The sequence below is a fragment of the Pogoniulus pusillus genome, chromosome 1 (genome assembly GCF_015220805.1).
Source record: "Pogoniulus pusillus isolate bPogPus1 chromosome 1, bPogPus1.pri, whole genome shotgun sequence".
In the NCBI taxonomy this organism is placed as follows: Eukaryota; Metazoa; Chordata; class Aves; order Piciformes; family Lybiidae; genus Pogoniulus; species Pogoniulus pusillus.
In genome coordinates, this window is record NC_087264.1 from 38,165,866 (window position 1) to 38,192,133 (window position 26,268).

The 26,268-nt window shown below is 39.3% G+C and overlaps 1 protein-coding gene across 15 annotated transcripts in view; it reads left to right on the forward strand.

Moving 5' to 3' along the window:
* The window catches only part of NPAS3 (neuronal PAS domain protein 3), a 665,104-nt gene extending 640,849 nt beyond the window's left edge, over positions 1 to 24,255 (forward strand). For all 15 annotated transcript variants that reach the window (XM_064148527.1, XM_064148538.1, XM_064148548.1 and 12 more), the window contains 3 exons: positions 12,778 to 12,925; positions 16,463 to 16,578; positions 19,819 to 24,255. In XM_064148527.1, coding sequence (XP_064004597.1) covers positions 12,778 to 12,925; positions 16,463 to 16,578; positions 19,819 to 21,128 — 1,574 coding nt within the window. In that variant the 3' untranslated portion in view covers positions 21,129 to 24,255. The remainder of the gene's footprint in view (positions 1 to 12,777; positions 12,926 to 16,462; positions 16,579 to 19,818) is intronic.
* Positions 24,256 to 26,268: the final 2,013 nt, after the last annotated feature.

Consider the following 26,268-nt stretch of genomic DNA (forward strand, 5'->3'; position numbering starts at 1 on the left):
ATATAGCTTGATGGCCCTCTGGATGACATGTGCCTGCATTCATTCCCACACAGTAATAAATGGTAGTGATCCCCCAAGTTAGTGAAGCACAGGAGAAAAGAAAATTAAGGGATATTGCTTCTGTGTTGCTTTGCTCAAGCTTTCAAAGGTCATGCTTTTTCACAAACCTCTCAGCCAGCTGTTTGGTGTTTCAGTTCTACATTATAAATCTGTTTCCCTTTTCATGGTTTCAGAAGTTGGGGGATCCTCTCATGCAGTTGTCTTCACTGTGTTCATTGAACAAACTGCTGGTAGAACCCTGACAGATATCACTTATCATAAATCAAGTCTCTCTCACAGAGACTGTAGTTAAAATATTCTCAGATCTAACAGCCTCTACATCATGGCTCTGCTGTTGACTCACCTGACACAGCTACTGGCTAAGATGCAACAGCTTGTATTTGAAACCAAGCCCTCAAAAACTGCAAGACAAGCTCTGTCCTGGCTCTCATATAGATATGCTGAGCTCTTCATTAGGATATGAGACATGGAAGAGCTGGAGTCGAATGTTTTGTGTTTTGTAGTTATGCATCTAGAACTAACACCCTAGAAAGACCGCTCATGCCCACAGTTCTGCTTTGCCACTTCTAAGAATGGGGAAGGCAATCACAGATATATAGAATATTCTGAGCTTCTCCTTTGCTTTCCTCTGTGTAGAAACATTGCAGGGCTGAACTTCATGCCAAGCGTAGGATAGTTCATCCAATTTCACCAGGCCAGGAGTCGCTAGAAGGGTAGAACTGCCCTTGTTGCAATGACAAGAAAATATCCCTCATCTTAAAGCTATCAGGCTACATTTTATGTCAAATCAATATCAGAAATCAAGCAAATTAATGAATTTAGTCCTGTGTGAGGTCACAGCACTATCTGTAGAGCTCAGCAAGGGCAACTGACACTCGCTGCTCTGTGGAGTATGATGCTACGTCTATCTGCTTCCCTTTGGTTGACACTGTTACCGTACAGAGGTCTGTAAGATCCCCTTTTGATTTAAGTAGTACATTTCTTGCCAAGAATGAATGAGCATCTTGTGCTGTAGGTGTACATCTTCCATTTCATTGAAAAATGCTAATAATTTTCATTGAACATCAGGTACATGCTGTTACTGTTCAAATGAAGATCACTAAGAAAGCACAAAGGAAGGATAAATGTCAAGCCCTCTGAAGGCCGCCATGAATAAATGTTTGGACAAATATAGGATAACATGCCACCATCTGAAAATTAATATATTGCTTGTAAGAACACTGTCTCAAGTACATTTTGGTATATAATGTGTGCTTTTTCATTTTAGAATCCTAATTGAGATCTAAATTCAGAAACCTGACACTGATAAGAAAGAGCTCTGTTGTCCTCAGCCATTGCTTAGGAAATATCATCCTGTTTCTTCAGGATTTGATTTACAGCTGTAAGAAATACAGTTCCTCAGGAACAGTGAGCCAGGGCAGTTCATTTCCCATAAAGCAAAGGTCTCTGATGAGTATGTTTGGTAACACTCCCTCTGATCTACTTTATCTGTTTTCCAGTAGTTAGAATAATCCAGTCTTCCTGAAAATAAACTATTCCACATTCACCTTTTTTTCACATCTTTCCTATTTTTCAGGGAGTATTACTCTCTCAGTCTGCTTTTAGATCAGTTATATATTCATGGTTTCTTTTTGTGCACGTTCAGTAGAAAAATTCTATTGCTGTACCAAATATTGCTTAGTGGTTTAGCCTACCAGCTGTAGTTGAACTAACCCTTTTAACTTACACACATCAGTTACAATTTTTTATTCTCTTAATAACCTCAAACACATGAAAAACAAATAGAATGAGTTGATAATTTCTAACAGTAAAATACACTTCACATATTTTGCTATCATGCTGTGGAATAACTCTGCAATGTCAAGTAGCACACAATTAGCAAAACTGTAGGGGGAAAAAAAAAAAAAAGAAGTGTTTTGATCCTGAGGAATTTTTATCCTAATCAGATCCAAATTTCAGTGCTCTTGTAGTGCTTAATATCTTCAATCACCAAAAAAAAAAAACCCCAAACTGATTCCAGTGTCAGGTTTTGCATTCTGGGATTGAATTAAATGCTAAAATATACAAATGAATCTCATGTTGGTACAAGTTTATTATCATCACTAAAAAGCAAGATTGATTCTAAATTAGGCTGATAGAATGTCTGGTGTTCAGCTAATTCTTAAACCAAGCCCACCTGGCACCCTGTGACACTCTTATATGTCTTGTTTTCCAAGTACCACAGAAGTGTTACACTGACCACCTGCACTGTCTTTCTGTCTGTCCGTGCTAGGAGCCAGCAAAGATTTCTGTGTTGGAGACTGGCAATACTTATGTCCTTTTGACTGGAGATAGTGGTGATAAAGCAAGATGAGGGAACAAGATGTAAAGAACTAAAAGAAATGGAAGCATATAAAGAAAATGGAGTTTTATTCATACAAGGCAAAAAAAGGCCTTTGGTTTTAGCCCATGCCTAGTTTTTAGGTTTCAGTCTAAGGACTCTTAAGAGGTGTGTACCTAACCGAGAGTGTCTTTTTGCCATGCTCTGAAATCCTGCAGATCTGTTTGCTCCTGCAAATATTCTTCTTAGAGTTATGAGAAATGCTGATCTGTCTAGCTTAATTTCTTTCTTTACTCTCGGACCCAAGCTGGTTACTTCAGAAGAATTGGGAAAACAGTCTGCAGTATGCAATTAAGTATGCCACACACCCTTGTTTTCTTCAGAGTGCATTATTTACTAATGGTTATTTCATTCCTTGAATGATGAGAATTTATTCCACTGCTTATATTTCTGATTGTGGAGGACAGTTGTCACTATTGTACTGTTTTATATTCTAATTACCCATATCAATATTCAAATACCACTTTACATCCTGATATATTTCTAGTCTTCATGATATTTTGTGGCTAAGTTTTTCCACGGGCAAATTGTTACTGGACAAATGTTTTCTGTATGTAAAGTATATAAGAGAGTTTACCAGAAGCATCAGATCTTTTGGATAGTAAATAAACCAGAAAACTCTACAAAGCTAAACCTTTCAGATACTTAAACCATTAGCTGCTGAACCTAATTGCAGAGTTTTGCCATCTGTAGCTTAGCAATATGCAGTTATTTTGTGAGATGCCACAGATATAGTTTGCATCAATAACTCTTTAACTTAATTCCTGATGCTGTTTCATCTTCAAATTAAATCTAATGCAGCGCTGATTAGTACATTCCTATTTCACTTTTAGACTCTCTGTTGTGAGTCTTCCCTAGCTCTTAGTCAGTTGAAGTTCACACCTAAACTCTTCCCCTATTTCACATTAAAAATGCATGTAGTACCAGCTGTATAAATACAGCCACTGCATTAAGGGGCTGTAGAGTGAAGGTTGAGCTCTGATTTCTGCAGAGAACTCCTGGCTTCCCAGTTGCTCCCTTAATCATCCTCTTTATTTTTTTGAAGTCTCTTTGTGCTCTAAATTTTCAACCCTAGAGATTAATTTACACTTCGATGTTATTCTTGTGATAGATTGCAGGAGCACATGATAAATTGCAAAGCCATGGGAATAAAAGGTTTTACTGTGCACCTCGAACAGCTTCACCTTCGCTCTGTCCACTGAACTATTTATATGGTGACTTTTCCCATGTAATGTAAATGTAGGCATTTTAGTCTGTCATTTTAAAAAGTACTTCAGCTACATATCTTTTTACCTTCATTGCTGATGTTCCCTCCAAGATTACAGGGACCAAAAGTGTTCATTGCTGACTTTGTAGTCAGACTGGACTGGACATGAGGAGGAAGTTCTTCACCATAAGAGTGGTGAGAGGCTGGAATGGGTTGCCCAGTGAGGTGGTTGAGGCCCCATCCCTGGAGGTGTTTAAAGCCAGGCTGGGTGAGGCTCTGGCTAGCCTGATCTAGAGTAGGGTGTCCCTGCCCATGGCACGGGGGTTGGAACTAGATGATCCTTGTGGTCCCTTCCAACCCTGACTGATTCTATGAAAGTGTTGCTCAATTGAAATATCCAAAGAAAGATTTGTAGTTTCCTAGACTGAAATACTCCATCCTAAAATGTCACAATGTAAAGGAATAAAGAAACTGTTGCAGATCTTTTCAGAGTTTTAAGAACACATTAGTGGTACTTTTTTTTTTTTACTCTTCCTTTTGATTTTCAAAGGTCTGGACAGTTGACTTTGTGTCTCTCAGGCAGTTTTCAAAGCCAGAAGGACATGAAAATACTACCAGTAAAATGTGTAACATATCAGTTAGGTGATGGTGTGGCAATGGGTCTTATTATTGCTTATTTGCAAGAACCTGCATAAATCACTTGTGGCTTTGCTGTCTATGAGTGATGCGATCAGTAGTGGATCAGTGTTGGTTTTGATGTCTGATACCTTACAAAATGAGTAGGAAGGTGTTTGGGACTTTATCTCAGTGGACTTTTGACAAACATCTAAAGCTTCTGTGCCTAGTGCCTACATGTTACTAGGTATTGGGTCTGAGATCATAGGTGCTTACTTAGTGAGAAGTTCCTTTGATTTTGTAAGCTTTGGGGGTTATGGGGTTGGGGGTTTTTTGTTTGGGTTTTTTGTTTGTTTGGTTGGTTTTTGTTGGAGAGGAGGGGTTGTGGTTTTTTGTTTGGTTTTGGTTTGTTTTTTTGGTCTTTGGTTAGTGCTAACATGTCCTTTCAAGGCCTGTGGAGAACAATAGAAGTTTTCTTTTCTTTCCACAAGTCATCTGGTTTAAAGGGACAAGATGCTTTAAAAGTGGCTAACGTAGTTTGCTCCAAATGTAAGATGGTGGTGAATCTCTGAAGTGGTTAGAAGGGTGTGTGAACATTCACATATGTCATGCCACCATGACACAGTGCTGTGGCTCCCTTTCCTCTAGAAACTAGGCTGAGAAAACTACTCGGTGCAAGTACCCAAACAGGGACTTTTATCAAAAAAATAAAGGAAAATTTAAAAGGACCCTGTTACTTAACACTGAACATCTTTAACCTGTGATAATCAAAAGAAAAGTAGTATTTCTGCCAATCTGCTTCTGTGAAACTTCTATCTCTTTTCCTGTTTGTAGGACCTACAGTTGTGTAGAGTCTGCTGATAGATTTGTCGTGGAAGGGGTTACATTCTGAAGTCATTAATCTTATATAGGTTGTCATATGATGGACATTAATATTAGTGGAGAAATGGAGGACAGATTTAAGTTTCTTGAGCAAGCAGGGCCAGACTTCTCTTCTGATGTTACATTTTAGTAGCTGAGGGCAAAATTTGGGTCTGGGATTTCATTTTCCCCTCCAGTTTGAACAGTGAGAGTTCATTAATGATAATAGAAGAGCTGTCTGAAGTTGGTGTTCAAAGCAGGCTTGGGTTTCTAAACGACGGTTTCAATATTAGCAGAAGGAAATCTCTTTATGGTGGGACGGAAGATTTAAAAGTCATAGGGAGACAGACAAATCATGATGGAAAAGAAAAATTAACTAAGAGAGAATAAAACCTTTCGAATCCTAGGTAGATGCATCTACTGTTCATTTTTCAATATAGTTTATAATTAGATACACTTATTTAGTTTATTTACATCATTTTTAGCTGTAGAAACAACAACATTTCTATTATGCATGCTGTGAGCTGCCATGGAAGACTGTATCTGGTGAAACATTTAATTACATATTATAATTCTGTCATTACATTTGATCAGTACCCACATAATGTTTTAAACTAAACATTCTACCTGGCATTATATATTCTTGTTAATAGTTATTGTTAAGCTTGATTATAAAATGTGTATTTTTAGGTAACAGACCATGAGCAACTGGTATGTTACAACCATCAGAAAGTGGAGCCGGGGGGCGGGGGGGAAGTGTCTCTTATTCAAATGTCACAAAATCACAAAATGGTAGAGGTTGGAAGGAACCACTGAAAATCACTGAGTCCAACTCCTCTGCCAGAGCAGAATCACCTAAAGCAGATCACATAGGAACACATCCAGGAGATTATCTATGGTTAGTGCTAGCAAATACCTTTTTTTTTTCCCCTTGTTTTGATGGGCTTTATTTAATTTGTACTGTTGCTATAAGTTGACACCATGTAAACTCATATCACAGGGTTGATTTTAAACAAAACATCTTTCTGGTCCACATCTGAGATAATTTGCAATCAGGTGAAAGCAGAATCTCTAGCAGAGGCTAGGAATTTTCATAGGGCTGGACTACTACTGTCCTAGGGTTAGGAATAGGGTTACAAAATCCATGAATGGTTTTTCCAAACTATTTTCACTAGTTAGACTTACTTTTCTTCCCTAGCTGAGCATGTAGATTTTGGAAGGCTTTGTGTCTGGCAAGTAATGACCTTGAACTACAAACTTCTTTATTTTACAGTTTGACTTAGACTACTTTTAACATCTGCTGTTGTGCAAAGTGAGGCAGGAAGAATAATGCTTAATTGTAAAAGATTCTTAAGCTTTCCAGTTTTTCTAAATAGTTGGTTAAGGTAAGGTTGTTGATACTTATTTTTGCCGAATTTGTTAGGCATTTATGTATACAACATCTCTACACTGGAAGATTAAACAGTTTCCTTTACTGCAGAAGTAAGCAACTGACACACTTAGCATTTTTACAGTGACTATATGCTTGTATATCCCAGGTGATTGAAGAAGTTAAGTGGGAGTTTGGATACCAGTGTGGTACAATTCTCTCTCATGAGTCTGATGTGCTACTTCCTGCTTGACTTTGGAAAGGGTGGCTTTACGTTTAGAAGCCAGTAATTATTACTGATATTCGTATCATGATAGCAACCCAGTCTCAGTCAGAATTGCGGATACAATGCACTGCATTTTACCCAAACCTAAAAGAGATGTTCTTTGTCCAACACTCTGGTCATTCTCTTGTCATATGGTGTGAGTAAAATGCAGCTTTCTAAAGCCTACAGAACCACTAAACAGTTACCACCAGTCTTTTGCTTAAGATAACTCAGCTGAGATGCAGTAAGTCACACAGGGCTGGTAAGGAATTCATTTGCAGACTTACATCTTCTCCTCCTTACCCTACCTTATGTAGCACATCTGAAATCAAAATGTTAGTGGAGAATTACATGAATGGCACGTGTTTGCTCACCAAATGGCTAGAAGTCTCCTATCATTCAGCTTGTAATTCTGTTTAAGTAACAAACATCATTTCAGATTGCTAAATATTACTTGGTGCTATTTTTTCATTGCTGAAATCCAATTTGTAGGTACCTTCTATTAAAAACATCTAACTCATTAATTGCAAAATCTATAGAAAAATCCTTACAACATCAAAGGCTCACTTGATCCTCAGAGCTGCTACAAATGAAAAACTGTCTCTGTTACAAGCAAATAAGGCACTTAATGCACACTTTCTGGCTGTGATGATATTTTTCCTGTGGGTTTTGAAAATGACCTTCCTGTAAGCATCAAGGACTGTAACTTTTCAGATAAAGAAACTTGTTCTTGTTTTAAGTCTGTGCCAGGTTCATTCCCCTATAGCCCACAGTTTTCAAAAGCAGAAGAAAAAGTAACCCAGAATTAAATAAATAAATAAATAAATAAAAATCCCCCTCTGTTTCCAGAATGAAGTTACCCTGTCAGCTTGCCTTGGGCCTTAGGTGGAGAAGTGGAGATTAAAGAGTCAGTATTCCTTTTCATGTTTCGTCTGCCAGTTTTGTGAATGTAGAAAGAGTACTTGTGGCTGCAGCTAAGTTTCCAGCTCTGGTATTTAGTATGGCGTTTTCATCTTCGTGCCCTAAATTAAAAATGTTCCTCTGTGTTTCTCACGAGGGGAATGCAGTGTCAATACCATCCAGTCACTGATAAAGGTATTGCAAGGAGCAGGGTGAATAGCGTGGCAGATGTAACCTCGATATTTTCACCAATTACAAAGAGCCTCTTTGTAAGGCTGTGTGAATATGTAAGATGATCTCATCATTTCCTATTTACTTGATACTTACCTGAATACGCAATATAGTGTAGCTTTTAAATGCATATGCACATGACTGAACTGTCCTTTTGTATGAGACTTCCCTAAAAGACTGCTTTTGATACCCAATTTCTTCATCTCCTCTTCAAACTGAATTAAGCTACTTCCTTCTTTTTCAAACACAACTCGCCATTTAGAAGCTTTGGCTTTGATTTCTCAGAACAGCCTTACAGGAAGAAACTACGTTCTTTTGCTTTTTGTAACCATATTCTTTAAGACAAACTTGTACTGATTTATTTTGATTTTCTAACAGAAATAGGTTCCTGCAAAGAACACTGGCTGTTTCTTCTTCTCTCCACTTCCCCCCTCCCCTTCACTCCACTGCTACAAGAATATTGCTGTGTGCAACGCTACCGCAGAAAACTGAAATCCCTCTGTTGGGAAATGTGTACATAGCAATATATTCATACTCTGAGAAATAAGTGAGCTGGCTTTTTTTTTAGCTTCTGGCATGACGTACTATGCATTTCTTACATGCTGGCCACTGAATTCAAATTGAGTAGGTAATGTTTCAGCAAATTTTAGTCAAGTTTAGCATCCTCCATTTTAGGGAATATATCTGTGCAGCTAATGTAAAGGTTGCTAGTTTTAAACATTAACCCTTACTTACTACCTTTGATAAAAGTGGCAATACAACATTGGTTAGACAGAAATGCTGGGTAGTCAGTTGTTCATATATTATCTTTATTCTACTGTATAATAAGATTTTTAAGCCAGTAAGTTATCATAGCATATATATGTGTGTGTGTGTGTATATGTCCACTCCAGTGAGACCCTACCTTGAATACTGCATCCAGTTCTGAAGCACCGATTATAGAAGAGATATGGACATGCTGGAATGCATCCAGAGAAGGGCCACAACAGCTGGAGGGCTGGAGCACCTATGGAGACAGAGAGAGAGTTGGGGTTATTCAATCTAGAGAAGAGAAGGATCCAAGATGGCCTTATTATGACCTTCCAATATCTGAAGAGGGCCTACAAGAAAGTTGGTGAGGGACTTTTTTGGGATGTCAGGTAGTGATAAGACTAGGGGGAATGGATCCAAGCTAGAAGAAGAAAGATTTAGATTAGATGTTAGGAAAAAGTTCTTCACCATGTGGGTGGTGAGACCCTGGGACAGGTTGCTCAGGGAGGTGGTAGAAGCCCCATCTCTGAAGGTTTTTAAGGCCAGGCTGGATGGGACTCTGAGCAAACTGATCTAGTGTGAGGTGTCCTTGTCCATGGCAGGGGGTTGGAACTGGATGATATTTGAGGTTCCTTCCAACCCTGACATTTCTATGATTCTGTGATATGACCAAATCTTGCATAACTTCTAACCCACAAGCCATCCTATTGATGTGATCACAGGTTTCACCTTCCCCTGTACTACCAGCCCAGGTGCTCCACATATAATCCAACTCCAAATTTACAACTCTGTGCATTTCTTAGTGTACAAAAACACAGAGCTGAACCCTGATTCTCAGTGAGTTTCCTGAAGTATAGTATGAATACATTCAGGATGTGATCCACACAGCATAACTTTTTCAGGAGTTTATGCTAAGCTGAAATGCATGGCCTGTGGCTAGTAGTACAACATAACTTCCGAAGCAGAGCTGAGAGGAGACTAACTTTTTTCCTTTTAATTTTTCTCAAAATCATTAACTTTATTAATGGACACTGTACCTCAGAATGAAACTAGGCTTCACTCAGTAACACTGGGTTATCAACCAGGTAGTTTTGCTTTCCTGCTATGTCCTTCTAGTTGCTTGTTTTCTAAAAATGTTCATCTAATTTCTGTGGTTCTGCTTTGCAGTGCCACAGTTACAAAATATCATAAATTAGAAAACACTCTTTTTGTCTTTTTTCATTCTTTCCCTTTCATCACATTGGGAAATCTCAAGCTATAGCAGGAGCTTTCAAAACTGGCTTAGTGGTTCTTAGTGCACTCTCAAAGGATATAAGAACCAGATTTAGCAGTACAGCACAGCTGGCCTGCTGGACAATCTCTTTACAGAAAGAATTTTTATATTGAATCGTGGGACTTTCTTCAGAGTGTGGTCCACAAATCTTTCACATGAAACATGCTTTGGACAGGTGCAGGAAGGAAAATCCTTTGTATGTGGCAAGATTTCTGAGATGGCTAAATAAAGAGAATTTGCAGGCAGAGGAACTTCACGGAAAGCTCATTTTCAAGAGAGTATTTCAGATATTCTTTGGATGTACAGTAGTTTTGGGACCTGAGCTCCAACTAGAAGGCTTGCATGCAACCCTGATGCACTGCATTCTATTTCTTGAAAAAAGCAAGGACCTTTCACTTCAGAAATAACTTATATGCTGATAATTTCCCCCTTTTCCCATAGTTCTGAAATGAGTGCTCTGTTCACCTCATGACACTGGCTTTTCCAGTGGTGGTGCAACAACCAGTATAAAAAGTAGTGAAGGAGAAATTACTTGTCTATGATGAAATGGACCAAGAGTACTGGGGGATCTGGGTCCTTACAGCTGTGACTGTGCAGAACTGCAGTGCACTCTTTGGTCATTGCTTGGTACACTGACTTTCAAATGTGCACATAAGTACTTGTGAGGATTCATCCTTTGGTATTTCTATAGCATAGCAAACCCCTTGCGGGGGGGGAAGATAACAATACCATTAATTGATGCAAGTGCAGATAAATTTTCCTCATTTCTGCACACACCTGTGAGTGTTCAGGTTTCCAGAAAGGAGACAATATCACTCCAGACTTCCAGACTTATCAGTTTTACTGTCAGATGTAAGCAGAGTATTTTGTACGTTCTGATTTACTGAAATGGAAAAGTCTCCTGTAACCAATGCTTGCAGCAGTGCTTTTCTTCCCTTATTCTCCTTAGCTGATAAAGTTGCAGTAATTTATATGAAGTTCTCTAAAGTGGCAATACAACATTGGTTAGACAGAAATGCTGGGTAGTCAGCTGTTCATATTTTATCTTTATCCTACTGTATAATGAGATTTTGAAGCCAATAAGTTATCATAGCAGAATATTTAGAGCTTGGAATATAAAAGTTAAAATTTAGGGAAACTCTGCTAGAAACAAGCCTAGGTAACTAGACCCAGGTAACAGCTAACTAGAGTAAGTGAACAACAAGACACAGGTGACAAATATTTGATCACGTTGAAGATAGACACTTTACCTTCATTTTACATTGCATTTTTTAATTTGGTAGCTGAAAATTTGAGTGGAAACTGAAGGACCTCTCCAAGGTAGGACTGCATCTGTGTTTGTATGGCTGCCTTTGCAAATATCTTTTTCTCTAGATAACTGTTCTACATGGATCTAGATATAGATACATTCGTACATATAATTAGGGGTATAGACATTTGGTTAACTTGAAAGCTCCAAAGTGTCATTTGTCACATTTATGGCAGGAACTTTAACTGCCTTAAATACTTATTCTTTTCCAAAGTGACTTTTTTCTTTTCCCTCTACCAAAAAAAAAAAAAAAAAAAGGTTAAAAACAAATTAAAAAAAAAGAAAATGTACTTCATGAAACTATTGTATATGAAGCACTTATTAGCCGTAATTAAATGGACAATATGAATTTACTACGTCTTTAGGACTCTGGCTTGTTCTGGTTTAGAGCAAGATGATTAATGCAAATACATATTACTTGAGATAACCATTTAGCAGCTAATTTAGCCAAATTTATTACAGCAGTTAGAGGTTTTTCATTTTAGCAGACGGAGACAAGGACATGACAAAAGCAGAAAGCGTCTGTGAATGCACACTGCCCTCTAGTGCCCGAACCTCTGCTGGGTGGGTGAGCAGTGCAGCGAGAAAGGGCTCCGGTAACAATAGTACCTAGATTTTGGAGACTTTAGGTTTTCTTCAGAGCTATGCTGCTCACTTCCACTCAAAGATTTCCATTCCATCCCTTCCTCCTGACGCTGAAGCATCAGATAGGAACCAAATCCGTTTCATCTCAGCAGCAAACCAAATCCATTTCAGCTCAGCAATATTTTGGCTAAAGTACTACTTTAAACATATGTACTTTTAAGCCTTCTTGCTGTGAGCATTTAATAACACTGTGTCACATTACTGATTGCTTTTACTTGTTTTTCTGTTTCCTTGCAGTTTTCAAACACTGGAAATAGCTGTCACATTTTGGCTCCAACCAAGCCATTCTGTGCTTCCCTTAGGCCTCTTTCACAGTCTGTTGATTTACTTTGCTGTAGTATAAAGTAAATTCTCCCAAGACTTTCCCCCCACTGACCAGTGGAGATTTGGTTCATGTGAGAACTGTAAATTCTGTTTGACAAGATCAAAGAAACAGATGTATAAGTTCAGTGGTTGATATTGCCTGCAATAAGGAGAAATGATCAAAGCAGCAGGAGTAGAGTATCTTCCCAAACCTTTCAAATATCCAGACTCTCAAAGAGGTCTACCTAGGAGCTATGAATAAATCACATATAAATTTGCTTCTTTCCACCACCACCCCCCCCCATTTTCTTTTTTGCAGTTTAACATTGAGTGCACTGAAAATGTCCACACAGTAATAAGAGAGTTGTAGCTCTTTTTGCTTTTCCCCTTCCACTAGTTTCCCAAAGAAAAAAAAAAGATTAAATTATACTTTAGAAACTTGCCAAATGTACAGCTAGTTATACTGATCTTCAGATCCTGTTTGCCAGCTCATTGCATTAAATCTAAAGAAAGCCAGGTATCTTCTGCTTATACATGTGCTGTGTTGTACAATGAAGATCGTTTAACCACAGTATCTCACTTCTGTTTTGTTTCTGGTTTCTTTGCCAGTGCTGAATAAGGGTCAATGCGTAACAAAGTATTACCGCTGGATGCAGAAGAACGGAGGTTACATCTGGATACAGTCTAGTGCAACCATAGCTGTCAATGCCAAGAATGCGAGTGAGAAGAACATCATCTGGGTCAACTACCTTCTTAGGTAGGTCTTTCACTTACTCCTGTCACCTTATCATAGTATGGCTTAGATCAATAGGCACTCATCTACTCCAACCTCCCTGCCACGGGCAAGGATACTTCTCAACTAGACTTGGCTGCTCAACAACTCAACCAACCTGGCCTGGAACAGTCCCAGTGAGAACACATCCAAAACTTCCCTGGGCAACCTATTCCAGAGTCTCACCACCCTTGTACTGAAGAATTTCTTCTTTAAATCTCATCTAAACTTGCTATCCCTCAGCCTAAAGTCATTCCTTCTCATCCAATTGCTGGCACACCCAGTTCAGGTGAGCAGCAGCTCAAAGGGCCATGCTGAAGGTATAGAACGTGTAAAACTCAGTGAAAAAAAGTCTTTGTCAAATGTTGAATGAAAGATCATTGAGCTGCTGTCTCTGTTGCTCCTCTCTGTTAGTGAGAGTTTTAGGGAGAAAGCTAAGGTGAACTTTTCATGTTGTGCACCTCAAAACCACAGCCATTTGATTACATTGAGGCATCTGTCATGTCTCAGTACACTGGGGTATTTTTGAATTATTATGCTGCCTTAGTCTTCTTCACATAAATCCTCTGCTATTTTATTGCCTGCATCCGCTGCCCTGAAATCTACTCACCCTCAGCTTCAAGATAACGTGGTCCACATCAGCTTCCAGCAGTTGTGTTGTAAAAGCTGATGTGGAGTGCTGGATGCTGGTTTGTTTGGTTATTGAAAATGCAAACTTCTGGACTGCTGCAAACGTGTTGTTAAGAAAGGTGTTTGCTGAGCTCACTCCAGAGAAAGGAATTTTCTCAGGAGAAAAGCCTTGAGCTAATAGTTGCTCCTCTAACCATCAGCCAGTATTCACACTGAAGAATGCAAAATAGGATTTAAAAATAAAAGTAGCAATTAAGACTATTTTAAACTGTCAAAACTATTTTAAACAGAAATAGCTGTAACAACTTCAGAGAAAGGCTCTTCCCTGAGAAATTCTTTTACCAAAGCCCAAGTATTTTTTAAGAAGTGGTTTCTGAGCTCAGGGGAAGACCAACAGTCACTGAGAAACAGTGAATTATAACTCTGACCTTTCTCATCTGAAACACATTCTGCTTTGTGAAAATGTTCAATAAGATTGGAGGATTTTCTGTTTCGTTTCAGAGCAGAACAAACAAACAAATAAAATTTGAAACCCTGAGATTGTCATGAAATGCAATTTTCATTTTCTGACCTGTTCTCCTTTTAAGTGGCTTGTCATGGTTTGTTACATTCCCTTTGATGCCATGAGAGTTCAAAGTCATGTCTAGGGGTTAGATTGTGACTTATTATGCCAAGTCCACCAAGCCCTGAAGAGACCGTGTCTGCCTAAACTTGCATGCTGAAATACTTTTGATTCCCCTTTTGGGGAAGAGGAGGAAGCAATCCCTGACAGGAGGGCATTGAGGGATACTGTGGGAAAACTCTTATGAAGTTCTGCAGCAGTGAAGTGTTCATTTGGGCTTGCATGTTTCTGTCCTGCTATGATTGAACATGGGCATTTTCCAATATGTCCTTATCCTGCTACTTTTTTTTGATCTCTTTTTGCAAGAATGAGGCAGAACATAGCATTTCAAGAGGTCATCTTACGCCTGCCAGATCTGAGCTGAAAGCACAGCTTCACTGTCCCAGTTCTAACAGAGCTTCAATCTGCCCAGAAATGTGCTCATGTTTTTGCTGGAAAAGTGGTCCATAAGAATTATGAACAGTTGCCTTTCTCCCCTTTGCTACTTCCCAGACAATAGGTGAAGCTGGTCTACAAATGTCCCACAAAATTATTTTCTCTAGCAACAGAATATACCCAACAAGCCCAAACCCAAAACAAAAAAAAAAAAAAGCCACAAGCAAACCCCCACCACCACCACTAACAACTAAAGCAGTGCAGTCTTCCCCCATGTCTCCTTCCTGAGCTTGATTTTTCTGCTATATTCCCTTGACTGATCTGTTAGAGAAAGATTAACTTCTCCGCTGAAGTTGTTTGGCTTGTTGGGCTATTTTTTATTTAGATTTCTCCTAGTACTGGAATCCACAAAAGGACCAAATAATATTTTAATGACAGATCAAGGCATAATTAGGTCTAGTCTTAGCAGGAGTACTGGTCTGTATACATTTCCATGCATTAGAAAGTGTGATTCAGCTGTCTGTAAAAGGATAGACTAATTATAGTGACAGGGAGGATTAATGCTGTTCTTGTTCTAGCAACTTGTTATTCACAGTGTGAAAGCCCTCAAACATCTTTTGCTTGGAGGGGGCAAATTTGGGGACTGCCCTGGGATGCGACAGAATAAAGTCACTTTGTCAGGACAAAACCATAAAGATGATAATCGTAAGAATGGCATTTCAGTGTGAACTGTGTGAACTCTGGATTTTCACAGTGCCCTGTAACAGGCTGAATGTGGGCACACTGTCATTGTGAGAGTGTGTCAGCCACCCCCAGAGCTGCCTTGTATTGTTCTACACAGAACTGCAGATTTTCTGCTCTATCACCAGGCTGGAATTTGAACTGCATAGAAATGCTCACCTATTCAGAAGTGGTTAAAGACTTTGTTTATTTTCAACATTCCTATGCCACTTACGTCTAGCTGTGTCTGTTCCCCTGCCTTTGCCTAAATTTGGAGAAAGAACACATTTTAAAGAGTACAAGCCAAGATGTTGGGTTGGGTTTTTTTCTTCCTCTGATAATGTAGCTTTTTTATATTGCAGTCATGTTCATTGCTAACAAGTCACAGGTGAGCACCACATGAGCAGATGAAGATATGATTATAATGGGTGTGTTGACAGTTCTTTATCCCTAACATATGCATCTTAACATGCACATGTGCATCTGTCACATAGAGTGGCTGCTTTTGGTTTCTTAGTGATGTGGATGCATGTGTGCAGTGTTTAAAAATCTATAACCTTTTAAATCTATTTTTTGGCCAAATTCTTTTGAGGAGAAGTCATTTCCTCTAGCCCTAACTGAGCACCTTCTTACTAACTTTATGTATGGTCTGCTTGATTAAAGTGTGGAAAACAGGAACATTGAGAAAAACAGGTATTGAAAAGGCTCTGTAAAGGTTGATAGAGAACATTGTTACAGAGATAACTCTAATAGACATTGCCGCTGGGAGAGAAACAGATTGGAAAAGTTAAAACACCCTCTCTGTCCTTCCAGGCACAGTAATGGGATCGAAAAAGAGATATTTTGTTGTTGGATGATTACACAGTGTAGCTTTTCTGTTAGATATCACACAAGCCATGGTGTCCCACTTCAGAAAGAATGCTTTGATAGCTCTAAAATTTCACCAGAATCAAATGAGTTTTAGTACCTGGTCAATACAAGTATTTGACAGCAGTATTAAAATAAACCTTCATAAAATCCCTGCTGTGAAGCTCTGGGGAGCAAAGATGTGTTTCTGTGTTTGCTCTGCTATTCTTATTTATGTTCTTTGTTTCTGAACTTTGATATGAAAAGAGGGGGAATGTATGAAACTGCAAATCATCCAATTGTGTTTATACTTGCTGTCTCCTCTTCAGTAACCCAGAGTACAAGGACACTCCAATGGATATTGCACAACTTCCTCATCTGCCAGAGAAAACCTCAGAATCCTCAGAGACCTCTGACTCTGAGTCTGACTCAAAGGACAACTCAGGTAATACACATGGTGTGCCTTTGCACCTACAAAAGGTTCATATTATGAGAGCCATGTGGTTCACAAGATCACAGGATCTTAAGGGTTGGAAGGGACTTCTGGAGACCTTTGATTCCAACCCCTCTGCAAGAGCAGGAACATAGTATCTAGTGCAGGCTGCACACGAATGCGTCCAGATGGGTCTTGAAAGTCTCCAGAGAAGGAGACTCCACAAACTTCTCTGGGGACCCTGTTCCAGTGCTCTGGAACCCTAGCAGTGAAGAAGTTCTTCCTCATGTTGAAGTGGAACTTCCTGTTGTGTAGATTACATCCACTGCCCCTTGTCCTATCACACGGCACAAGTAAGAAGAGGTTGTCACTTCCTTCCTGACACCCATCCCTCAGATATTTATATCAGTCTTCTCTCCAGAGCAAAAAGCCCCACATCTCTCAGCCTTTCCTCATAAGGCAGTGCTCCAGTCCCTTCATCATACTTGTAGCCCTACCTTGGCCTCTCTCAAGTAGATCCCTGTCCCTCTTGAACTGGAGAGCCCAGAACTGGATGCAATATTCTACTCAGCAGAGTGGAGGGGAAGGAGGTTTGTCATTTGCTTTTACTTCTCAAGGACTCTTCCATTGTAACAGAAATCAAATCAAGACAAAACTAAATTCCTGTCAAATTAAATTTAAGCACAGTAGCCAAAGTCTTCAAATGGCCTCATCATTTCCACAGTACCTGCATTTCCTCAATGTCTGTCTTGACTCTGTGCATGTATCCATGCCTACATTGCACTGAACTACATTTTTGATTTCCCAGCTAAACTTCATGAACAGGTGCTGTGCCCAATGCAGAGGACCTGGGGATTGTAGCTGTTGGTTATTCTAGTTCTTATCATTACAGAGTAGGCATATGTTCTGAAGATAAGTCTCTACTATTAGTTTTTATGGCCCTTTTTCCTGTACATATACATTTTTAAGAGTCTCACTAGGGAGCAGCGAAGACTGCAAAATTTGAGGGTTTATTTTAGGTTAAAAGAATTATGTTTTATTAGAAGGTTTGGATTCCAACACTTGTTTTAAAGCTCATCAAATTTGGGACTTCAGTTGTTTTTTAAAAGCAAAATGTACTTGTCCAACTCAATGTGTAAATTAGATGTACAGATGGTCCAGTGCACAGATGGTTCACACATTCCCCATTAATTTTAAACGTGGTTACCTAGGCACAGGTAGAGATCATCTGGCTTTGAAAGGAACATCATTTCAATAGCCCAATAAATAAGGATGTTACTCTGCTGTAATATGCAATATATAAATGTTTTTTTCTCATGTCTATAATGATAAAAAATAATCTGGAGAATGGATCACAGTGACACAAATCAAGCAAAAAAAACAAGGGGATCAGGCCTTAACATTATATGATTGGGCTGTTCTCTTTCATGTTTTGCATTTATTTGCTCTCTTTTGACATCTTCTTTTGATGCTTTAAGTCAACACTGGGCACACAGACAGGCTTGTTGCCCACCATCACTGGGAATCTCTTCAACTATTCCCAGTACTTCCTGCATGCTATTTTGTTGCCAAATAGCCAAATAACAGACATATGGGAGAACAGTGCACTCCTAAGTTTCTCCAGGTGAGAAGTGTTTGTTCATTCAGGGCTTCTAAGACTGATGCAGAGGATGAGATTGCTCCTAAAAGGTGTGCAGATGTTTACATCTCAACAGGAGGTGTCTGGGAGTCTTGGAAGACAGCAGGGACAGTGGGTTGTTACTTACAAAAGAATTAACTGGAAATGCCAAAGGACCTGAAATTGAAGCAGCATCTTGGATGAAACCAAGTTTAGTTCAAGTTCTGATACAATCTCAGCCAAATGTTGTGCAGCTTTAGATAACCTCACTCTCGACCAGCTAGAAACCATGGCCTTTAAAAAATCTTTTAAAAACTCAAAATATTACAGTATACTTCCAGGAGAAATTCAGCCCTAGGTGGAAGGAGATGCTAGATGAGATTGAGGTGTTTGTTACTTTGCCTTCCCTAGGTTTTATTCTTCAAAAAGGGAGATCTCCCTGTCTCTGCTACTGATGACTCAAGCATAAGTCCTTCTAAGTGGCTTGCAAAGTGCATTGCCCTGAATCCTCAGACAGCTTTACTGTCATGCCCACCTTCTCCAGCAGGACTGGGAAACTATTTGCTCTTGACATGGCTCCAGGGGTAACCAATCTGCTGAGGAAAACTGGCCCTACTCCTCTTTCCCTAAAATGAGCATATTGAAAAGGGCAGTACTTGGCTCTGACAAGTGAAAGAACATCTTTTATTTCCAAACAAAAGATTTCTGGCTAGTCTGTAAAAGACAAGGTCCCCTGAAGCCCTTCATGAGCCTTTCAAGCATAGTATGATAATGGAGCATATTCAGCCTCAAAGCTGCTTTGGCTGTCTTGAGTCCAGAGGGCTTGAGTGTTTATCACATATGTATTAGAATGAGGTAAAAATCTGAAGCACAACTAAATGAATTCAGACAAGAAGAGTGACAGCTTCTCAGTGCTGTGGCTGGGCTGTTTTCAATGGCCGTTAGATGACTTGGATCAATCAAGAATTTTATTCTCTGCCTGACTTTTTCATTTATTGCCCTTCAATGAGAAAATGAGAAGACAGTCTAGAAATGTAGCAAAATTGTTTTAAGTGGTTTATTTATTCAGATGTGTACACATATGACCTGCTTCTACTCTCACGCAAGAGGAAATCAGCAGTAATTCCACTGAAGTCAGAGACATTATGCCACTTTGAAAGTGGCAGTGGTGAAAGGAAAATGAGATGAGAGGACTAGAATCTTCATTAGTAAATAGTGCTGCACCTGGATGCCTGCCTGCTGTAGGAGAACACAGATGTGAAAGCATGATCACCAGAACAGAACAGTCATAATGGGATTGTTCCCTGACTCCTCTTTGGATGACACAGCTACAATGCCTTTGTGCACACAGTTGTCAAAATTATTCTTGTCTGGCAAGCAGATGAAAAGACCCCCCTCAGTCAAGGTGCAGGCTGTGTGGCATAGGCTTTCAGTGCATTAACAGTCTTGAGTCAGAGACTGATGGTGAGCAAAGGTCTTCCAACACAATGCTGCATAAACTGTGTCTCTACAGAAAAGCAAAAAAAAACAAAACTTACACCAATCAAGTCTCATTGGTAGGTAGAAATCTGGAAGTGGGTTGTAATTTTGTATTCCTCTTATTAATGGTTTTCTTCACTTGCCTTTTTCTCCAGAGGACAATGAGAACTCAAAGTCAGATGAGAAAGGAAACCAGTCAGAAAACAGCGAAGACCCCGAATCTGACAGGAAGAAGTCAGGAAATCAGTCGGATAATGAAATGAACTGTAATGATGATGGGAACAGCTCCAGCAACCAGGACAGCAGAGACAGTGACGATAGCTTTGAAAACTCTGACTTCGAGAATCAAAAGGCCCCTGAGGACAGTTTTGGCACTCTTGGCTCTATGCAGATCAAGGTGGAGCGCTATGTTGAGAGTGAGTCAGACTTGCGGTTGCAGAACTGTGAATCGCTGACCTCAGACAGTGCCAAGGACTCAGACAGTGCAGGGGAAGTAAATGCTCAGTCTTCCAGCAAACATCAGAAGAGGAAGAAGAGGAGGAAAAAGCAAAAGGGAGGCAGCATGATCCGGAGAAGGCTATCAAGCACCTCAAGTCCGAATGGACTTGACTCGTCTTTGGTGGACCAGCCACAGCTGCTCTCGTCACCAAACAGTGCCTCAGTGCTCAAAATTAAAACAGAAATCTCAGAACCTATCAATTTTGATAACGATAGCAGTATTTGGAATTACCCACCCAACAGGGAAATCTCAAGGAATGAATCACCTTACAGTATGACCAAGCCCCCCAGCTCCGAGCACTTCCCTTCCCCACAAGCCAGCAGTAGTTTACATGTCTCCATTCCAGACTCTGTTCTTACCCCACCAGGGACTGAAAATACTGCCAGCCGTAAAACTCAGTTCAGCACCTCATCCAGCTCAGCCTTGGCTCCTGTGTCCTCTGACCCTTTGTCACCCCCGCTTTCGGCATCTCCACGGGACAAACATCCAGGAGGTCCCACAACTTCCAACTCTTTGTTGTACACTGGGGACCTGGAAGCCCTTCAGAGGTTACAAGCAGGCAATGTGGTGCTTCCTTTGGTTCACAGGGTAACGGGAACCCTTGCTGCGACCAGCACTGCTGCTCAGAGGGTCTACACCACTGGCACTATTCGGTATGCTCCGGCCGAAGTTACTTTAGCCATGCAGGGCAACCTTCTCCCCAACACCCACGCTGTTAACTTTGTTGATGTTAACAGCCCCAGCTTTGGGCTGGATCCTAAAACACCAATGGAAATGCTCTACCACCACGTTCACCGACTGAACATGTCGGGACCGTTTGGAAGTGCTGTGAGCGGGGCCAGCCTGACCCAAATGCCTGCAGGGAATGTGTTCACAACTGCCGAAGGACTGTTTTCCACTCTTCCATTTCCTGTGTACAGCAATGGCATCCACACTACACAGACTCTGGAACGGAAGGAGGATTGAAATATGACCACATACTGTGTTCAGTGTTATACTCTGAGGCATAGACTGTGTTTTAATTTAGACCTTTAATTCTAGCACTTTGAATTTGAGCAGGTCAGCTTATTCTCTCAATATGATGGTCCCCATTTCATCCCCTTTCTCTTTAACTTGACTTATTCTTTAATGTAAAGATATTTTTTTATTTTTGCCTTCAGAGAGTCGAAGTACCAGTTGCCTGCCATTTTGTCTTCTTCTGAGATGTGTGTTTTTTCCTTTGCATCTTTGTTAAGATGCCTTTAATATGTGTATGCCTCTGCCATAGAATACTCAGTGTTGTGGTAAAGAGATTTTAAAGTGACAACCATTGGTTTTACTTCAAAATGATCTTGATATGATCAAGATTAAAAGAGACAAGCATAAACAATGTGCCCTGTTTGACTAAGTCAAATGAAAAGGGGTTTTTGTTCTGAATTCCTTTAAATAGGGGATAGTATTTTAGAATTTTATGCAGAGTTTAATTCTCTTTTTATGGTTAAAATTTTCTTACTTGCACATAAAATAATTTGGGTTCTTAAAAAGTTAATTTCTGGCCTGTGACTAGAATGTTAAAAAAAAAGAAAAAAAGTTGGACTAAATGTTAATTACTGAAACTTTAACTTAATTTCTAAAACCATGGTGCTATCATTTTTTAATCTGTAATGTCTTCATACAATATGCAGCTTGTGGGCTGGGTTTTTTGGAAAGAATGTGTTCCGTACCGGTTTATAGTCAGGTGCTGCAGTCTCCTTGGTTAGTTAAGACAAAAGCCCTCATTAACATTTTGCTGCAGGACTTAAAAATTTTTTTACCTCCAAACTAACAAAGCATAGCCTCACATCAATTTTAAATGGGTCAGGAAGCCTTTTTTTTTTTTTTTTTTCAAAAAGTGCTTTTAAAAAAAAAAAAAAAAGAAAATCGACAAAAAAAACCCCAAACCAACAAAATACAATTTAATTGACGTGAGGAGCAGTTTCTTAGGTGCATATTGTTTTGCTTTACTTTTTTTCTCAGTGTGACTGAGGCTAATTTTGCAACAGCAAATAACACTTCAGAGTTAAAAAAAAAAAAAAGAAAAAAAAGAGGGAAAAATAAATAAGTAAAAACAAAAACAAAACCAGAAGAACTATTTAACATATTTTGTTTTGTTTGTTTGTTTGTTTCATTTAATATTATAGAGGGAAGGTTGTACATTTCTTTTTGTTCTTTGAGTTGGGTATTTGTTTGTTTGTTTTACCTTATTTCTAGTGTTGAAACCAATATGTTTTAAAACTAAAAAATGGGTTAATAAGCTTGAAATAGATAACTACAACTGAAAACTGCACATTAAGTAAAAGAAAGGAAATCTCCTATTTTGTCTTTGTTGCCAGAAATCACAGTGTAGTGTCAAACACTCCAAATGACTGTCAAATATAAATTCTTCTTCCACTCCATCTTTGGCAGCTGTTTGTTAAGGCATCTAATAACAGATGTGAGAACTGTAATGTGTACAATGTGTAAGTGTCCTTGGCTGTCAGTCCCATTGCAGTTTCAATGTGTGTTACTATATGCAGTATATACTAAGCTAATGTAGTTGTTTTGTCCTTTGTCTTCTCTGTGCTTTATCTCTAGTCTGGAGTGGTAAAGTCCCATTCCTGCAGTCCTAGTGAACCAGTGATTCTTGGGGGTTAGTGGTTTTTGTGTGGTGGCCTTCCTCTGTAATGTCACCTTATGCTGCTTCCACTGTCTGTATACCTTTTAATTTCTGCTGTTGCTTTGCTGTTGTGTATTCTCAAACCTCTCTCTCCCCCTTCGCCTCCACGCTTTTCCCTCCTCTCTCTCTTTCACTCTCTTGTTCTCTCTTCTTCACTCTCAGAGATAAAAGACTCTTAACTAGCTCAAGGTTAATGGAGCCATTTTTCCCACAGAGGAATTCTGGGTATGACTTACTCTTCCAGTGTACCCCACAATGCACTACAGAGTAATGCTCAGCTCTATTAAAGCAAATTGATGCCATATAGCCTCGGTTGTTAACATTCCCAGAGTCCCTTGTGCTCAAACTGGAAGCAGAGGGTGCATTTCTTTGGTTTTTCTCCCGGGTAGGCTGGCAAAGTACTATGTAGAGCAATGACCAGTGAGATAGGAAATGGTTTTAAAAGGTTAACCAGCATTGTTTCAGAGAAGGAAACTGAGGTTAGACTTGTCATCTATATTTGCTTCCATGTGCAAATGCTAATGTGTTAACTCAGCTGCCCTTTGAATCTTTGATCGCTCGCTGCCTTCAGTCAGTTCCTGCAGTAGCTTTGAATTTGAGAAGTAGGTCCAAGCAACAGAGGAAAAGAAACCAAAAAGGAATTGGATGCCACAAATTTAATTAACGAGCTTCTAAAGGTTCCACTGGAAGGATTTAAGTAGGTCTAAAAAGGGCGAGGAAGCCGATTGGGAAATTCAAAGTTTAATTTCGGAGGCTCTACTCTAGCTATGGAACAATCAAAGGAGTGCACCTCTCAGCTACAAAAAAAAAAAAAAAAACCAAACAGCTAGACAGCTGTTGTTGTTTTGGGTTTTTTTTTTTTTTATAAATGTTTCTGTGTTGTGTCAAAATGATTTCTGGTGATTTAAACTAACAGATAATCACAGCTGCTGTCTAAATCCATAGTGTTTAAAACTACAAAATGAAAAAAAAAAAAATTCATTACCTGTGAAGACTGTGTCTGTGTTTTTAACTATTTCTTGTACAAATATATGAAATCTTTTATGAGGAGACTGGTGCCAAGTAGCTGAATAATGGGGGAAAGGGATTCTGTTCGTATAAATCTTAGCAGTGTTACCAACTCTACAATATTAAAAAAAAAAATTAAAATGTTAAAAAGTGACAGCTATGGTACATTTATTTTGTGTTAAGCTAACCCAATCTAACTTCTTGAGTGCCTGGCTTATTTGAAACATTTTTTTTCATTGATCATTGATAATGCTGCAAATCAGAAATGTACATACTTCATTTACAACAGGGTTCTTTTTATACTTTTGTAGATTCTCATACATGTCATACATGGTTGTCTTTATGTAACTTAATTTTTTTTCATCCCGCAGGTGCCATTTTCATAATAAACTTCTCTTGGATTTGTTACTATCTGGCATCATTTCTTTTTGCATATAACCATCCTGACTAATGAATGCTAGTAGTATTTGTTTGAGCAGGTATTTGTTTTGTAAAAAAAAAAAAAAAAACAACCAACAAAAAAATGTTGTTTTGTAAAAACAAAAACAACCAAAAAAAAGGAATTTTTTTTTAAAAAAGGAGAAAAAAAATTAAAAAGAAAAATCAAAGAGGACAAAGCTAGATTTTTACTAACTCTTGCAAAATGAAGAAAAGGAGTTGCCAAGATGTAGGTTAAGAATGCTAATCCAAATACTACAACAAACTTGCCACCATCCTAAATTCTCAGCTACCCCAACTCATTGTCATATTGAGCATTTTTATGCACATTATCAAAAGTTGAATAATGGACCTGCAACATTAACCACTATAGAAAGTGTGCATTTTTTCTTGATTAATGCACGCTGGAAGAGGTCAGTTTCTGTACATTAATCATTTAAAATGCACTCGATATTTTCATTTTTGTACTCTAGAATGCTACAGTGGAACTTCAGTCACATTATATCCTACCTAGGCTGCTGATGCTTTGAAATGTATACTTTGGTTCCCCAGACCTGCAAAGTGTAAGTTGTTGATGTCTGTGGCCAGATTTTCTACCTTCCAAACAGAGGACAGAAACATTTACTGGAGTAGAAAAGGCCTTGACCACACAACTGAAGGGGAAAGAAACAAAAGTCGAACACAGTTTTGATTATGCAGACATCCACACACAGTGGTTGACCCTAAAAAGGGGAAACCACCACTGATTCCACCCTCATGAAGTTCTGAAAAAGGCCCAGAGCAAGAGCATTTGGAGGGAGAACCCACACCAGGTGCCTATCACTGCGTGCTGGCTCTGTGGTTGGTGCTACACACACACAAGGAAGGACTAGGTCATGGCAGGAGAGGGCATTGGGAGCCTTCTCACCCCCTGCTCACACGGATTCTGCATTTCTCCCTCATTCATTGGCTTTCTTTACAGTGAATCTTTGTCCCATGGGCAATCTTTGTCCCACTTGTGATAAAGATCTTTGGATTCCATATTTTATTTTGTTACTGCTAAATACACAGTCTCTAAGCATGGAAATTTGGGGCAGGTATAAATCAAGACAGTGCTGCCCATAGCCAAGATCTGTGAGCATCATTGTGTGCCTGAATCTTTTCTCCTCTGAGTGTTTGCTTAGAAGTTAAAACTGTGGTGTTAGTCATTCTGGATCATAGTTTGGTTGCCTTCTTAATGTTGAGTACACTGTAATCACTTGCAGAGTCTTCAGCACCTATCTTTACAGCAAAATATACACTCAGCTCAGGTGAGAGAATGTGAAGCCGGCTCGCTGATGCAACAAACCAAGGGAAAAGAACCACAAAATATATATGCACAGTTACAACTCAGTGAGCCAGCCCAAAACTTTGAGTTTCAAGCCGTTCAAGGTTCTCACTTCCCAGGCTCCAAACACTGAGTTTGTTACATCTCCAACTTGCAAGGCTTAGAAAAGAGCAGAGGTTAACAGTGCTGCTTTCAGCTCTGCTTGCATGTTCCAGCTGGCAATGCATCCCATGTATGAGATAACTGAGTAGAGATGCCAACTGAGAGGACAGCAGAGTTCAAATGGAGGTGGAAGACTGACTAGACTAATGTTTAATGGAAGAATAGCATGCTTGTTCCAAATAAGTGTTAATCAACATCAACTAAAGACTGATTCCAACAATGGGCATGAGGGGATGGGTTTGAGTTAATATAAAGGCTGTTTACATCTCAGCCCTACTGCCTATACATTGCACCAGGGCACAAAGTTGCATTGCTTTAGCTCTGGGGAATGAATTCTGTAATTTACTATTTATAGCAGCTTTAAGAAACAAAAAGTTGAAAGGGCTGAATCCTTGGGAAAAGGGTTTTATAATATTTGAGGAAAACCTGTTTTCCATGCAGGAAGATGAGGAAACTTTGTCATTTTGTCAGAGATTATTTCCTAAAACAGCTGTTCTCAGTCTCTGGACATTTTGCTC